Source organism: Mus pahari, chromosome 11, assembly GCF_900095145.1.
Source record: "Mus pahari chromosome 11, PAHARI_EIJ_v1.1, whole genome shotgun sequence".
Classification (NCBI taxonomy): Eukaryota; Metazoa; Chordata; class Mammalia; order Rodentia; family Muridae; genus Mus; species Mus pahari.
Genome location: NC_034600.1, coordinates 46957521 through 46973365, shown reverse-complemented (window position 1 = coordinate 46973365; position 15845 = coordinate 46957521). Strand labels below are relative to the sequence as shown.

At 39.2% G+C, this 15845-nt stretch overlaps 1 protein-coding gene across 2 annotated transcripts in view; it reads left to right on the top strand.

Annotated features, from left to right (window-relative positions):
• Positions 1-15845, top strand: part of Parp8 (poly(ADP-ribose) polymerase family member 8) — a 167590-nt gene that overhangs the window by 118725 nt on the left and 33020 nt on the right. For both annotated transcript variants that reach the window (XM_021208723.2, XM_029543922.1), the window contains 5 exons: positions 155-221; positions 7333-7458; positions 7902-8460; positions 9851-9901; positions 10003-10098. In XM_021208723.2, coding sequence (XP_021064382.1) covers positions 155-221; positions 7333-7458; positions 7902-8460; positions 9851-9901; positions 10003-10098 — 899 coding nt within the window. The remainder of the gene's footprint in view (positions 1-154; positions 222-7332; positions 7459-7901; positions 8461-9850; positions 9902-10002; positions 10099-15845) is intronic.

Genomic DNA, 15845 nt, shown 5'->3' with positions numbered 1-15845 from the left:
CTTATGTAACATAAACAATGTTGCAAAGAACGGTGTCCATCCTTCATGAGTGTGTGTATGCGTCTGCACATGCACACTAATAACAACTCCGTCATTTTGTGCATGAGTCTCAAGTCAGCATTTAACTGTGTCCCTCCCCCCCTCCCCTTTTCAGTGCCCACGGTTGATGTCTTTCAGATTTCGACAAAAGAGCGGTTTGGATTGGGACATCAGCTGAAAAAGTAAGTTTGCTGAGGAGTGGAAAAAATGAATTGCTTTTCAAGATTCTCGTTTTGTCTTTTGCTCTGTTTCTGTTCTCCTGCATCTCTTTCAAGTGAGTCTCTGGGGGTGGGGCATCATCTTGACACAGAGAGCTGTTATCAGTGATTCTGTTCTCTGAGCTCACTTTCCAGCTTCCAGGGCCCTTCTATCTTCCTGTCCACATCAGCTCATCCTTCCACACCCTACATTGTACCCTTCTTGCTCATGTGGACACGGGGTCTCGGTCTCTGGTGTGTCCAGCCGAAGGAGCAAAGGCAGGAGGATGGAGAGGAGAAGGGGAGGCTTCTTGTGTAGTAGCCACCTTGAGGTGGTTTATTGTTTACGTTCTTTTTTTTTTTTTTTCCATCCTGCTGGGCTGTTCATCATTTTATGTCTACCCCTTCCCAACACTCAATAGGTGGATTCTGCTACTTGCTCCTCTGGCCTGGAGAAGACAGCAGATTAGCTCCCACTGATTCTGAGCCATTGCTCTTTCCCACGCATGCTTTGAAGCATTCCTTAGTGAGTTCTCCCTTTCTTTCTTGTTCCTTTACTGATAGTATCCATCTTAGTTCTTTTTATTGCTGGGATGTGACATCATGACCACAGCAACTTTTAGAAAGGAAAACATTTCATTGGGGCTGGCTTATAGCTTTGGAGGCTTAGTCCATTATCATCAAGGTGGGAAGCATGGTGGTTCCCAGGCAGACAGGGAGCAGAGAGTTCTACATCTCAATCAGCAGGCAGCAGAAGGCGGCTACATCACATGCTGGGCAGAGCACCTGAGACCTCAAAGCCCAGTGACACACTTCCTCCAAGAAGGCCACACCTCATAATAGTGCCATTTCCTATGGGCCAAGCATTCAAACACATAAGCCTATTGGGGCCATTCCTATTCAAGCAACCACAGTATCTCAGTTTATCTTTTTTGTTTTTTTTTTTTAAATAAATGAACATGGTTGTCTCAAAACATGGTCTGCATAGAATTTATTTCAATAGGCCAATACGTTCTTTAATATGTCATCATTAGCATTTATGACCTACCATTTCTATAGTCACTGAGATTCTGGCATACTTTGGTATCATTAATAAAAATGAAGTTGAAATAAATGGTGACCTGTGAGGGGTGTTGAGAAGAGATGAAGCAAGTTTTTATTTCTGGTCCCCTAAAGACCCCACAGAGACTTATTGATATGACGTTTAGCTGTAATTCACATTTATTTTGTTATTTTAAAGTTAGCTTTACCTAAAACTTTGTTTCTAATTTGTTTGTGTATCTGTGTGTGTGTTTATAAAAAAGGGGGGGGGGAAAGCACTCTTGGTAGAGCTGAATGAAAGGACGTTGTGTCTTTAAGTAGAGAAGGAGCAGCGGGGAGCTGTAGAGCGCACAGAGTCGACCTCTCAGCGTTTCTACCATCAGTCACATACTGCCACATGTGAGGGCATAGATCACAGGTGGGACAAACAAGTCTTTGAGGGTCTTGAGAGCTTGTGGTCTGACTAAAGGAAATAACTGCACTGTCCAAATGGTCTCCATTGGTGACCATTTGGGTTACACAGGGAGCACAGCACTATATTTAGATAGGATCTAGATGAGCCTCAGCTTTCTATCAAAAGGTACCAGACTACCTACCTACCTCAGATAGTCTTTAGCAATGCATACCAGTTACACACAATATTGGGATAGCACATAGTGATTCTACACATGTTCAGCATATTTATATTTTCAGCATCACATCTTGGTGATGAAAGTATTCCAAATCTTCCCACTTTTTGAAACAACAGACAACATTCTTACGTGCGCTCATGGTGCTGAGCAACGGCACACAGAACCAATTTCAATCTTTTTGTGACTTAGTGCTCATTGCTCTGCCTTCCTGCCACCCATGTCTGCCCTGTCTCCGGCCTCTGATCACTGTTTTATTCTATAAAAGCCTGTTTAGTTTGTGCACAGGAGTGAGATCAACAGTTTTAGATCCTATGTAGAGATGAGAACATGTCTTCTCTGCCTGATTTCTGTTACTTAATATGAACCCCCCCCCCCGTTCCATCCATGATGTTTGCAAATGACAGGATTCTGTTATTTTTGACCTTGTCTCTGCTTGGTTGTTTTGATTTCTTTGAGATAGAGTCTTGCTGTGTAGCCCAGGCTCCACCCTCCAGTGTCAGCCCCCCAAGTGCTGCACTTACAAGTCTACACAGCCACTCCCAAGCCCTTAGCTTGTTTCCATCTTATGTCTGTGTTGAGTAGTGCTGCAGCAGACATAGCTGTGCAAAAGGTTCTTCTCTACACATTTTATTTGTTTGGATAAATACTGGTGGGATTGCTAAAGCATGTGTTAACTCTGTTTTTAATTAAGGAAATCACATTCTATTTCCAATAGTGACTATCTATCTATCTATCTTTAAGTGTGTGTGTGTGTGTGCGTGTGCGTGCATGTGCGTGCATGTGCGTGTGCGTGTGCCTGTGCCTGTGTGTGTGTGCGTGCGTGTACGTGTGCGTGTGCGTGTTGTGGAGTTCATTCTCTTCCAACTTCATGTGGGTCCTGAGGTTGGCAGACTTCACAGCAAGCATTTTGCCGGCTGAAGCATCTCATGGGTCCCTATCATGGTCATCTTAATTTAACCAACACCATGGGCTCCCTTTTGTGCCCATTTTCACCTTCACTTCCTTTCTTCTATCTTGAGATGAGAGAAACAAACAAACAAACACCCCTGACTGAAAATACTGACATATACCCTAGTTAATCATGGCCAAAATATAAATAATAAGTTCTGTACTTGTCAGAATTTCAGCTTTTAAAATGTGTAAGAATTCTTGAAGGACTATTTATTCTTTCCAGTCCATAAACTTGATTTACTAAGAGCCCATTCGATCTGGTGCACTGATGCAGTGGCTTACATCCCTGATCAGGATGCAGCCCACGTCTTTCTCCTTCAGTTTAATGAATTTTCATTTTCATCCTATGCCAGCAGTTATTGAGTAATGTTCTAAGGGAAAACACTTTTAGAGTCCCCGTGCCAGCTTCCTTTTCTCTGGTGCCGGAAGTCTTATGTGATGTCTGGCCCCGTCCATATCTTAGGCCTCTAGGACTGTCATCAGCTTTTATGACACTACACCAATATATCCTTGTGGATATATGAATTATACATGACCATATTTGAAAGAGGAGGAAACTTCTCTTTTAGCAGCTCAGATGTTGAGCCTAGATGCTCACACCAATGTAGAATCAAATAATTAACCCTTAACATGTGGGATTCTGTGTCTCTAAAGCTAAATTCAATTTACAAGGGATGTTTACTATAATATAGTATGCAGTTTTCTCTTTCAAAGACTCATGGTATATCTTTACATCTCTGTGCTGGAATTAGGGAGGTTTCTCCAGGGCAATTGGTTTCTCTTTTCAGATGGACTTTGTTTCTTACATGAATCCCGGCTTACTCATCCTGTAGAGAAGCATGGGGCTAACTTTACATTATGTTGCCTTGGACATATTTCGTAAGCACTGTTGTTGTTGTTGTTGTTGTTGTTGTTTGTGGAATGGTGTTCATCAAAACAAGATCAGAACTAAAAAAAAAAAAAAAACCACAAAAGTATCAGAATAAACAACATTCTGCCTGTAGCATCTCATGAGAGTATCACATGAGTTTGGACAAAGGACCAGTGTCTATAGCTATAAGCCTGAGAACATAAAGAATGTATGCTGTGGCTTGTGCTTAAGAGAGGCATGTGCATTATATAACATTTTCTGTTCATAGCTCCATCTTGGTGGTTAATGTTTTAGGAAATGCTACTTGCTTTTATGGATGAATTTTAATTATGTAGCTAATTTGCTAGTATGGGTTAGATTATTTTCCATGTTTTCATGTTGAATTTCTGTCCCGTACATGATTAAGTTTCTTGAATTATAAGTGTTTTTTTTTCCTGTGGTTCTTCTAGTCCTATCTAGTCAGAATAATAGAATTTGAAGTTTTTCATCTAATCTTCATGGTAGTTCGTAAGAGTCAAAGCGGGTATTTTATCTAAAACATGTTGAAGGAGGCTATTTTGGAATTTAGGGTACTTATGATTTAGATAGATTTTTATTAAGTACATAACCACAATCAATGTTTTCTGTGATCCTTTACCCTGCTGTTTTCAGGCACCAGGACCAAGTGCTCCATTTTGCCTCAGTGATGAAGCAGACGCCCAGAGCATACAAGTAGTTTCTAAATGCTAGAGTTGGGTTCTATTTCTAGTTCAGTCCTTCGGAGTCCCGTGCTGTCTGTCATGTAAACAAATGCACCCTGTTGCCATGCTTAGGTTGAGGAATGTGTTTGGCATTGAGTGAATATTCTGTGGGTGTTGAGTCAACCAAAGAACTTAAGAGAGAATACTTAAATATTGTTCATGTCTGACCTGACATAGAAGTTGTGATCCAGGTGTCTGCCATTAATGGTTGACTGTATCAGTGATAATGGGAAGAGCCCCGAAGCCGTGCATGACTTTCTGCCTACTTGATCAAAGTTAAATTCTGCTTATGGGGAGAAAGTAGTGTGGGTCTTCTTTGGCCTCACAGACATGTAAAATGCAAATGTAGAATTAAGTAACAGTTCCTAATTTGTGAAGTGCTACATTTATAGAAATTCAGTTTACGCATGAACTGTATGGCCCCAAATTTAAATCAGCACAGTTAGAACAGTTTACCAGATGGTATTTGCTGAACCTGGCCATGGCTGACAGTGACAGTATAACACTACTCATATGTGTTGTTCTTCTGAAATCAACAGAAGGCAAATCATGATGTTGCCCCTACCCTCAACCCCCTGCTCTGTCTGTCTATCAAGACAACCCTGAACCTTTGATCAGAAAGTAGCTGAGACACCACTTGTCTAAGTGTTCTTCATTTAGCAAATACTTAAATATTCTATGGCTCTGTGTTATGAGAAGGTGATCATTATAGCACATGTGGCTATATATATATATATATATATATATTACACACACACACACACACACACACACACACACACTTGCATATACTTTAGATCAGCACTGACATTAACTGCTTTACAAGGAGCAGTTGTTTCCCTTTATATCCAAGGACAGATAGGACTCATTGCACATTTAAGAGCTGCCAATGTTAGCTGGTAAGGCCACACTTTGGAATAAGAGTGGGAGATATTTTGGCCATTTAACCTGTTAAGTTCTTTGGTTCCAATTAGCCTACCCAGTGTGTACTTTGTAGCCTTCTTATGTGGTAGGTCATAGGAACAGGAACTTTCTTCAGCATAGGAAGAAAATAATCTGAATCTAATTGGTACAAGAAGTGGCTCCATGGAGTTTCCTTTTTATTACTTTCAAGGAGAAATAATGATCATGATGATACACTCATCTTTCTGAAATTTCGAGTAAGAAAACAGTCTTCAGATATTAAATAAAAGCAGAATAAGGAGATGCCCTGCTCTTAAGCTCCGAGGCAAATGTCCTATGCAGTTAGCATCACAGCATCAGTGAACACAATTTATCCTCCTTTTTTTTTTTTTTAAACCACTTCTACTCACCTAAGGGTACCAGACAGTTCCTCTAAGACTCTTCTCAACACATCACAGAGAGCAGGAGAAAAGCTACCAGAGTAAGACATGGTGATCTGGACTAGTTGAGACATGAAGGATGTTGAGGAATTTTGGTAATTATCTTCTTGTTAAGACTCATTTTCTCTACTGAACAGATGCCTTATTTGAATGTATGGAATAATTACTATTTTCTGGAATTAAGAGGAAAATTTTCATGTACGGGATTCCATTTTAGTCCCTGGCACAGTCTAGCTGATCAACAAATACTGGCATCAATTTTCTCTCCTAGAAGCAGTTTATAGAAATAACAAAAGAACATGACAACCAGGCTTGAAGGGATTTTTGAAAGAAAACAAAAATGATGAATGTATAATATGTATACTATATAATTGTAATATTTCACATGTGTAGAGATATCATCATCACCAGAACCTTCTGCCCTGTGACTGGGAGGGTGGGCTCATGGCCTCAGCCTCAGGTCCTTTGCAGATACTTGCTCTCAGAGTCCATAGAATTGTTTTTCATGAAGAACCAAGGAACCAGATGGTGTGGAAAATTCAGAGTCTAGGAATTACTAAATTCCAGCTTTATGATAACTAAGGTATTTTAGGAATATGTAATTTTTCCCCCAAAAGTATATATATAGAGGTGAATGGGCTGAGTTTGATGACTGTATGCCTTTTTACAACATTTATTGTTCCATACAGTTTTACAATCTGGTTTTCTTTTTCGTGAAGAGAAAGGTGGAACAGTGAAGTACAACTTGGCGTCACTTCAATCAATTCACATAAAAGTTATCAATCCTGGAGGCTACTCTCAGGATGCTCTTCAAATCGTTTGTTTCATAAATTCTCCAACAATTTGAGGAATTAAATTATGGCAGTATTTTTTTCTAATCACTTCTTGATATAAGTCATCATAAAAAAAGTCATGGTAATTTCTTATATTCTGGCTTCCTTCATATGAAAATTCTTTCACAACTCAAACTTAGCCTTTCACTTATAACTATATTTCCTCAATAATGTGTTCTCAATGCCGTATATATCTAACTATCGGTGCATACCTTACTGATGGGGATGGTAGCACTCACCTTTAACCCCAGTACCAAAAAGGCAAGAGTTGTCTGTGGAATGGAAAAAATGGAATAAAACAACTGTTGAACATCATAGTCTATCCTTGTCTTGCCTGTCAGATATGCTTAGAACTTGTGTATTTGCCTGAATTTGGGGGGAAGTTATCTAACACAAAACTTAGCAGGATACTTGTGTCTGTAGATCATCATCTTGAACCACCCAAGGTTGGTGATTATATTTGTGTGACCTTTGAAAGGACCCTGGGAGTTCAAGTCCAGCCTGGCTCTTGTAACAAGTTGCAGGCCAGGGCTACACAGTGTTTTCAAAGCAAAATAACAACAACCCCTTCCACCCTCACCCCCCCCCCCAAGACCAATCGGCCAACCATCTACCCAACAAAACCGGAAGTCCTTGTTTAGGTGCCATTGGACCTGCGCTAACAGTACTGCCTTTGCGTTGACAGAATCATGCAGACGTTTGTCTCTCAGCAGTGGAAACAGAGCAAAGAAAAGTCCAATTGCCCGCACGGTAAGAAGCTGTCAGAGAAGAAGGTGAAGTCTCCTCTGCATTTGTTTTCTACCCTGCGCAGGTTGGTAACAGGCATCTTCTTCCTTGTCTCAGAGCGGAGCCCCCATAGAGTAGTGTAGAAGGAGTCGTTCTCGCTAACTGGCTACTTACTTTATGACTCCCAAGAAAAGACTGAGTTACAGCTGCCCCATCTAAAACATAGATGGGCATTTTTCTGTCTTAGTTGATATTGAAAAATGTACTCAAATTAGATTTTCTTTTAAATATAGAGATGTCTCCAAAAGTTAGTTCTTTCTGGGGTTCTGGGCAAGGTCAGAGGGAGAAGCCAGGTTGCGATCTTCTTGTGTTGATCGGCAAAGATGTGGCTTAATTCCTGTGACCCGTTCTGCACCCAGAGCAGGGAGTTGGTTCATGGAGTGGCCAACAGTTGTCCCGTGGTTGAGCTGGGGCCCTAAGGTTAGGTCCAGTATTTCCCCGCCGTGTTAATTGTTGCTCATCTCCAAGGTCGCCCAGCTATCCTCCCCCTGGTTGTGGCAAAAGCAAATCCAAACTGAAACCCGAACAAGACGGCATCTCTAAAACACACAAGCTGCTGCGGAGGACTTGCTCCAGTACTGTCAAAGCCGATGATATGTGTGCCAAGTCTCACAGGACCTTCGGGCGCTCGCTGTCCAGCGACCCCAGGGCCGAGCAGACGATGTCCACCACTAAATCGCACAAACTTTTGGGTCGGCCCTGCCCTGCAGCCGGCAAGCAGGAGGACTGCCTCACACTGAAGTCCCATAAGTTATTGACTCGATCTTGTTCTGGAGACCCACGATGTGAGCACAACACCAACTTGAAGCCCCACAAACTGCTAAGCAGATCTTACTCCAGTAATCTCAGAATGGAAGAGTTATATGGGCTGAAAAATCACAAATTGCTCAGCAAGTCTTACTCCAGTGCCCCCAAGTCATCGAAAACAGAGCATTTCAAGGAACCCAATGCAGAGGGCAGGAGACTCTCCCTTACCTCAGGGCTTATCGGTATTTTAACACCATCATCGTCTTCTTCCCAGCCTCCTGTGCGTAAACACTTTCATCTTGCCTTCCTACATGTAGCTAAGGGGCAAGAGATTTGTTTGCATTTTCTTTATAAGACCTGGGAGAGGCAAGAAGCAAGACACATGTTATTTGTTTTGATTTTAAATTTGCTGTGTTTTTCCTTTGGAAATATTATTTTTTTGTCTACCCAGTATTTATAGCTGGCCCAGAACAGTTAGTATGGGTTCTGAAAAAAAAATGTAATTATTGATTTGCATTTCGGTTCATATTCCTATCATTGAATACTACTAAAAACCGAAGGAATTCAATTAGATTTACAAAGCTTTTAATCTTTATTAAGTAGGCCATGTAGTCTTCTTACCTCATGAGTGGTGGAGGACACTTGTCTCATAATTCAGAATAATATTCTAGTTATATATTAGAGAATTTTGTCTGTGAACACTGTGATCAGTGATAGAGTCCAAGAATCTCATACGAAGTTTTTCTTGATGACCATTCTGTGCTAATGCAGTTTTGGGGTCAGTGTGGGTTCATTGGATGACTTATGTTGCCCTTACACAAAATCGACCTCTCTAGTGATTAACATTATAGCCAACTTCTGACAGACTTAAATTACACATGTAGTTACGTAATAATGGTTGATGAAAGTTTTGTTTACTCTTTTAAATATGCGTATGTTGTGTGCATTGTTTTAATGATTCATAGGGATACACCCAGCCATATATAAGCTGACAAGAATAAGAGACTGTTTTTAGGAAGTCATTCTTACATAGACTTTCCCCTACAGCTGAATCACAGCTACTACTGTAAAATTATACTTGTTTTAGGAAACCTTGACAATCTTTATAATTTTATTTGAATTTTATTTTAAAAGTCCATATAAAGGTATGCTTTAACAACATGGAGAAAATTGTGTCAATCAAGTACACAAGGATTGTTTTCCATGATAGTTCCACTGGGAAAGGCAATTTCAGATAGTTTGTCAAAGAAAATGGATATGTTTTTTCATGTTCTTAGCTAACCCAATAAGAGATTGATTACTGGAAACTTTGCTAGTAGCTGTATAGTTTTCTTTAAACGAATCATTGCAAGTGATAAGATTTAAATATTCTAATGAGGGTATAGACTTTTTTGGCTTAGCAATAGAATAAATTAACTTTCTTTTCCTGTAATAATGACAGCCATTCCTACCAAAAGATGAGAAATTAAGAACATCATTTTGTTTAGGCAAAGTTGCAGTTTATGCAACTGTGACAGAATTAGTAAAGAAATGTGACATTTTGATAATATATCTGACAATAATAATGTGGCCGTCTGCATTCATTTCTGAAGAAGGTAAGAGCTGCAATCACTACATTTTCCCCAATGAAAAAATTACTTTTTTTTTTCTTTAAACTTTGCTTTTCATAGATAAATGGTGCACAAAGCATTCCAATCCGAGACCGCGGCTTCCTGGTGCAGGTATGAGTTAAGACCATGTACTGTTGGGAGCATCTAGTCCCTGCTGGGAGCGCGCAGCACTTGAGAAATGCACTGCTTATATCCTTGTATTGTTTTATCAGACCATTGAGTTTGCTGAGCAGCGGATCCCTGTACTGAATGAATACTGTGTGGTGTGTGATGAACCACACGTGTTTCAAAATGGCCCCATGCTTAGGGTAAGTTCCCATTGATTGAACTTCCACATTAACGTGTAACACAAGCAGAAACATTCCAATATAAAAATAAATCGCCAAATAAAAGCCTTTAGAATAACTATTCCCTAGGGCAAATTATTTAATAGCTACTAAGTGCTATCATTTGCATGGAAAGGAGTTAATATGACTTCCAGAGGCATCTGTGAAAGAGTAAATAATTTCCTACTAAAACTGGGTTCCTTATCTCTGTTATCTTTTTATCTCTTTCTATTTATTTCTATATTGGCAAGAAGTCTCATAAACTCTATGTTTATATGCTTATTTAATAACACATGGCTTCTGGGAACAGCCTTTTATAAGGCTAGACAACTTGAGTACTTTAGTGTGTTTGTTCAAAACCTCACAGTTTAAGACAGTATACAAAGAGGTTCCATGCAAATTCCACACAAGTACACAGTAGTATCGGGAAAGTCAGAAGACACTCCAAATCGCCAATTTAGAGACAATGTTTTCACCTCACTTGAGATGCGCGGAAAAGGAAATCAACAGGTGTGTGTGCTTTGGAGGATGAGTTCAAATTAAAATGGCACTTATTCTTCAATAATAACTTCATAAACTTTAATCAATCAAAGTTGAAAACAAACCCCCGTTTTTAAATTGAAGTTTAATCCTTGGGGTAGATTGAAGGGGAACTGTTCCATGTAGGCTCTTGCATTTGAATGCTTGGTCTCCAGTTGGTGGTGCTGTTTGGGGACATTAAGGGGGTCCTCGCTGGAGGAGCCTCATCACTAGGGAGAACTTTGTAGATTTGTAACTTTTTCCATCCACACTGCTTTCTCTCTTTCTGCTTCCTGTGTGGGCTTGAGATGTGATCTCCCATCCTCCTACTTTAACCCTGTTGCCATGGCTTGCCTGCCCTCGCAGTCCTCTGGAACCATAAGCCAAAATAGTGGCTTTCTTCTCTAAGCAACTTTTCAGCGTGCTATTTCATCACAGCAACAAGAAAGTAACTAATACAGTATTCAAGTCACTAAAATGCATAGTTAAGTGACTTTTAATATAATCATGATTATAATCACTGTCGCTAATTCCAGAACAATTCCACTACTTAAAGAACCCTACACTACTAACAGTTTTTGCCCTCTCTCCCCATCCTGCTGTCCAGCAACCACTGACTTATTCTGTTCTTCTATGGATGCTTTCAACTTTCATTCTTGTAACATGGATCAGTACTCTGTTTCCTTTTAGTATTCCGCTTTATGGATGGACATACCACACCAGTTTATTCATTCATCCATTGGTGGAATCTGCAAAATAACACATTTATTCTCTCTCTCTCTCTCTGAGGAATGACTGAATGGTTTGCATAGTTACTCCTCCCATCTCACTATCAGTATTATGACAGTTACTCTTTTTCTACATCTACATTCCTTCTCTATATTTTTCTTCAAAAAATTCTATGAGTACATATGTGAGTGTGTGTATATATATATGTGAATCTAGCTCTCTAGTTTTGGTAACACAATGCATGATTATTTTCAGAACGTTCTCTTGTGTTCTTATTGTCCATTTATATATCTTTAGAGAAATGTCTGTTCCAAACCGTTTCTTGTTTTTGTATTGTATTACTTTAATTTTTAATTTATTACTGAATGATATTCTTTATTCTCTATATTATATCTTTATTATTAAATCTTTAACTTACAAATGAAACTTTATTTTGTGTTTTATTTCCATTTTCTTTTTATTGTCTTCAATCCAGTAAGTTTTACATTTTGATGGAGTCTAATATTTTTAATTTCTTGCATTTTGTATGTGTATCTAAGAAACTGAAATCAAAGTAATGCAAATTCGCTTTGTTCTCCATTTACAAGTTTGCTTTGGCTATTCATCTGGACTCCCCTGTTTTGCTTTATCACTTCTGTGGCCATCTTGTCCATTTTTGCAAATGAAAGCAGCTGGAATTTGCAAATGTTTGCATTTAACCTGCATATCAGTTTGGGAACTGTTGTCATCAGCTTTATATTAAATATTTGTCTTCCCTCCCTAGTCAATATACTGGAATCCTAGTTTCCATGTGATGTCACTGGGAGTGTCAGGCAGAGATGGGGATGCATTGTGAGATGGATCTGTTAGACCAGGTAGCTGAGAACTACCTGGAGAGATACCTTTCCTCCTCTAGCAAACAGGACAGAGTGGCATCTGTCACCGGCCTTCCTCTTGTCCTACTGCCTGACACCAGTAGTGCTCCCTCACCAGACACTGAGCCTGTTGGCTTCCTAACTCCCAAACTATGAGAAATAGAAGGATTTTTTGTTTTTTGTTTTTTAAATGGCAGTCTGCATGGACTGACACAGTTGCATGTTAATTTTTCCAAAGCATAAACTGGGGATATCTTTTACTTACTCAGATATTTGAAATTTTCTTTCAGTGCTGCTTTAAACTTTTCACCATATAAGTTCTATATTTCTTTAAATATTTTTTATGTAAATGGATTTTTTTATTTCATTTGCAGGTGATTCTTATTTGTATAAAGGAATATAAATGATACTTTTAAATTATCCTTGTATTCTGTAAGTTTGATGACTTTCTTTGTAAGTTCTAATAAGTGATTATTGGTTTCTTTTAATGACTCTCCATAGATTTCTTAGGTTCTTTTTCCTGTTGCTATGATACTTACGAGAAACTGGGGTGCCAGCTCATGGGTTAAGAGAGAACCAACATATAGAGAGAGGTGACGTATTCTTGGCTCATCGGGTGGGTGGGCGGTCCTAGTCCGTGGTCCGTTGGTTACATTACTTTGGCATATGGTGGGGCAGCATCTGACTAGAGGCATATGAGATAGCAGAAGGGCACACCCCTGCCCTAGGATCAAGAGAGGACAGAGTAGCTGGGACCCCACAGTGCCTCCTAAGCACACACGCCTGTGACTCAGTCCACACTAAGTCCCACTTCTTTACGCTTCTGCCATAGCTCTGCGGATCAAGGCTTTGACACCCGACTCTTTGGGCAGCATTCAGCTCTCAGCTCCTCCAGTCTCTTTCCAGAGAGGCTTCTTGGCTTTGTGTCATTTTGCTGACACTTTTGCTCCTTCCATTTTTCACTTCATTTATTTTTCTAACTATTACTGATACTGATAATAGAAGTGCTGTATCGTTGAACTGCCCATTTCTACCTATGTTTTTTTTTTTATTTTTTGTTTCCCTCATTATTTAGAGGAGTGTGTTGCTGTACATGTTTACACAATTATACTACATGTTTGTGATACTTTGTGTCTGTTGTCTCTATTAGTAGTTATTGCCTTTAAGTCTGTTTTAGCTCAGGTTATTGTAGTGTCTGCAAGTTCTTCACTCTTCTCTCAGCTCCTGCCTCTCTCCTTCCTACCTTCTAATAAAAAAGTGTTGGTTGCCTATTCATTTTCTGTATGCATTATGTCTATCCCTGTCCATTTGGGATTTTAAAATAATACATCTCTCTCTCTCTCTCTCTCTCTCTCTCTCTCTCTCTCTCTCTCTCTCTCTCTCTCTCTCTCTCTGTGTGTGTGTGTGTGTGTGTGTGTGTGTGTGTGTGTGTGTGTGTGTTAAATAGCCATTTTCTAGGATCTCGTTTCAATTCCTGTCTTATAACATTTTAATCTGTTTTCATAATGACTATTTAGGGCACTGAAATGAGCATTTAAAAATTTAAATGAAAACTTTGTTCTCAGGTATCCTTTAGAACGTATTCATTGTTGTATGCGTTATGGTGATATGGGGATGACACATGTCAGAGCACATGTGTGGCGATCAGAGGACAGATTAATGGAGTCAGGCCTTTTTCCCCTGTCATCTTGCAGGAATAAAGGTTATCAAGCACGAGGGAACCACTGCACTGACTGAGCTATCTAACTCACACTCCAAATGTCTTGTCTTCCTCCCTGATGTGTAAACACACTAACTAGATCCTGTTTCATCAACACAGATTTAAAATAGTTGCTTTATGTAGTTTACCTTTAAACTAGAAACTGATCAAAGTGATACAAATAAAATATCGCATGTATGTAGTCTTTTAAATTTTTATTTATTTGTTTGTTTGCTTGCTTACCACTTCAGGTTCTTACCTGTGCTCACTATATCTTTATGTATCCTGTCTAGGGCTCTTGGGCGTTTTAACTTGAGGTATTCCTTCATTATTTACGGTGGGAAGTTTACACTAATTATGAACTCTCAGATTTTGTTTGAGAATATTTTCATGTTCTTTTCTAAGTTTGAAGAACAGTAATATTACACATAGAATTATTTATTAACCTTTTTTCTTGTTTTGATTTCAGTTTCTCTTCTCTTTGATACTTTGTGTTATTGCGTGCTTTTGTTGTTTTTTTTTTTCTGAAGACAAATTAATGTGTTTGTGTGTGTGTGTGTGTGTGTGTGTGTGTGTGTGTGTGTGTGTGAAGGATTCCTCCGATGTGTGAGCTTCTCACATCGCTTCTTATGTCTTTGATTTTCCATGAGTTTTCTCTTATTTTATTTTATTTTATTTTATTTTATTTTATTTTATTTTATTTTATTGTATTTTATTTTATTTTTGAGACAAGATCTCTCAGTGTGGTCTCCAGGCTAGCCTGGAGCTTCAGGCTGTTACTTAGCAGTAGCCTCTGGAGTGCTGGGATTACAGATGTGCGTTGCCAGGGCTCTCCATGTTCTAACTAAGGTATGTGTACATCTCTCTACATTTATCCTAGTGGAGTTCACTGGGCTTTCTTGAGGTATATATGTTTTTCCCATAGACTTCCTTTTATGGGAGATATTCTTTCATCAAATATTTCCCCACATCTTTTCCTTCTCTCTCAGGACTCCAGCATCAGTGCACGTGTATGAGATGGTACTGTGTAGACCTCTTAGCCTCTGCTCACTTCCTTTGTTCTCTTACTGAATCACACATCTCAGGTGGCCTACATAGTAATGTTCATGAACTCCTCAAACACATTCATAGCATTCCCTTGGTGAATTTTAAATTAATTTTGATAGTGACCAACCCCAGAATTTATTTCCTTTTTATAAATTGTATTTATTGATTCTTTGAAAATACCATCTTTATTTAGATCGCTTGTCTTGGCTCTTTAATCATCTTATAAATGTTGTGAATACAGTGTGTGTATTTTCCTGGACCCTGTTCCTCACTTGCCTTTCGTCTGTACCTGGGTCTTTATTATTTCTTTGCCTGCCTGGCTTTCTCTCTTCCTCCCTCCCTCCCTCCCTCCCTTCCTTCCAGCTAGGCATCCTGAATATACTAATGCAGCAGCCTGTGAGTCAGATCTCTGTCCTTTATAGGATTTATTTCTTGACAAGTTAGCAAAAGTACCCTCCCATTTCTCCCACGGGTGTGTAGTTGTTGAACATTCCTTTAATCCTTAGCTTGGCTGTTTACAGTTCTATCCTGGTCTGAATTTCCTCCTCCTTGCATTAATAAAAAAACATCTATAAATGATATTTAATGCCATCTTCTGATCTTTTTGTTTAGTTTTTTCCCCCTGGGTTTTCTTTTCTTTTCTCCTCCCCCTTTTCTAAATTAAATATATGTTCTTGCTGGTTACCTTTGGCTGCTCAAGAATTATTGTATTTAGTTCAGACTGTCTTCAGACTTGTGACAGTCTTCCTGCCGAAGCCTCTCCAATGCTGGCCTTTTCTTTTCTCTTTTCTTTTCTTTTCTTTTCTTTTCTTTTCTTTTCTTTTCTTTTCTTTTCTTTTCTTTTCTTTTCTTTTCTTTTCTTTTCTTCTTTCTTTCTTTCT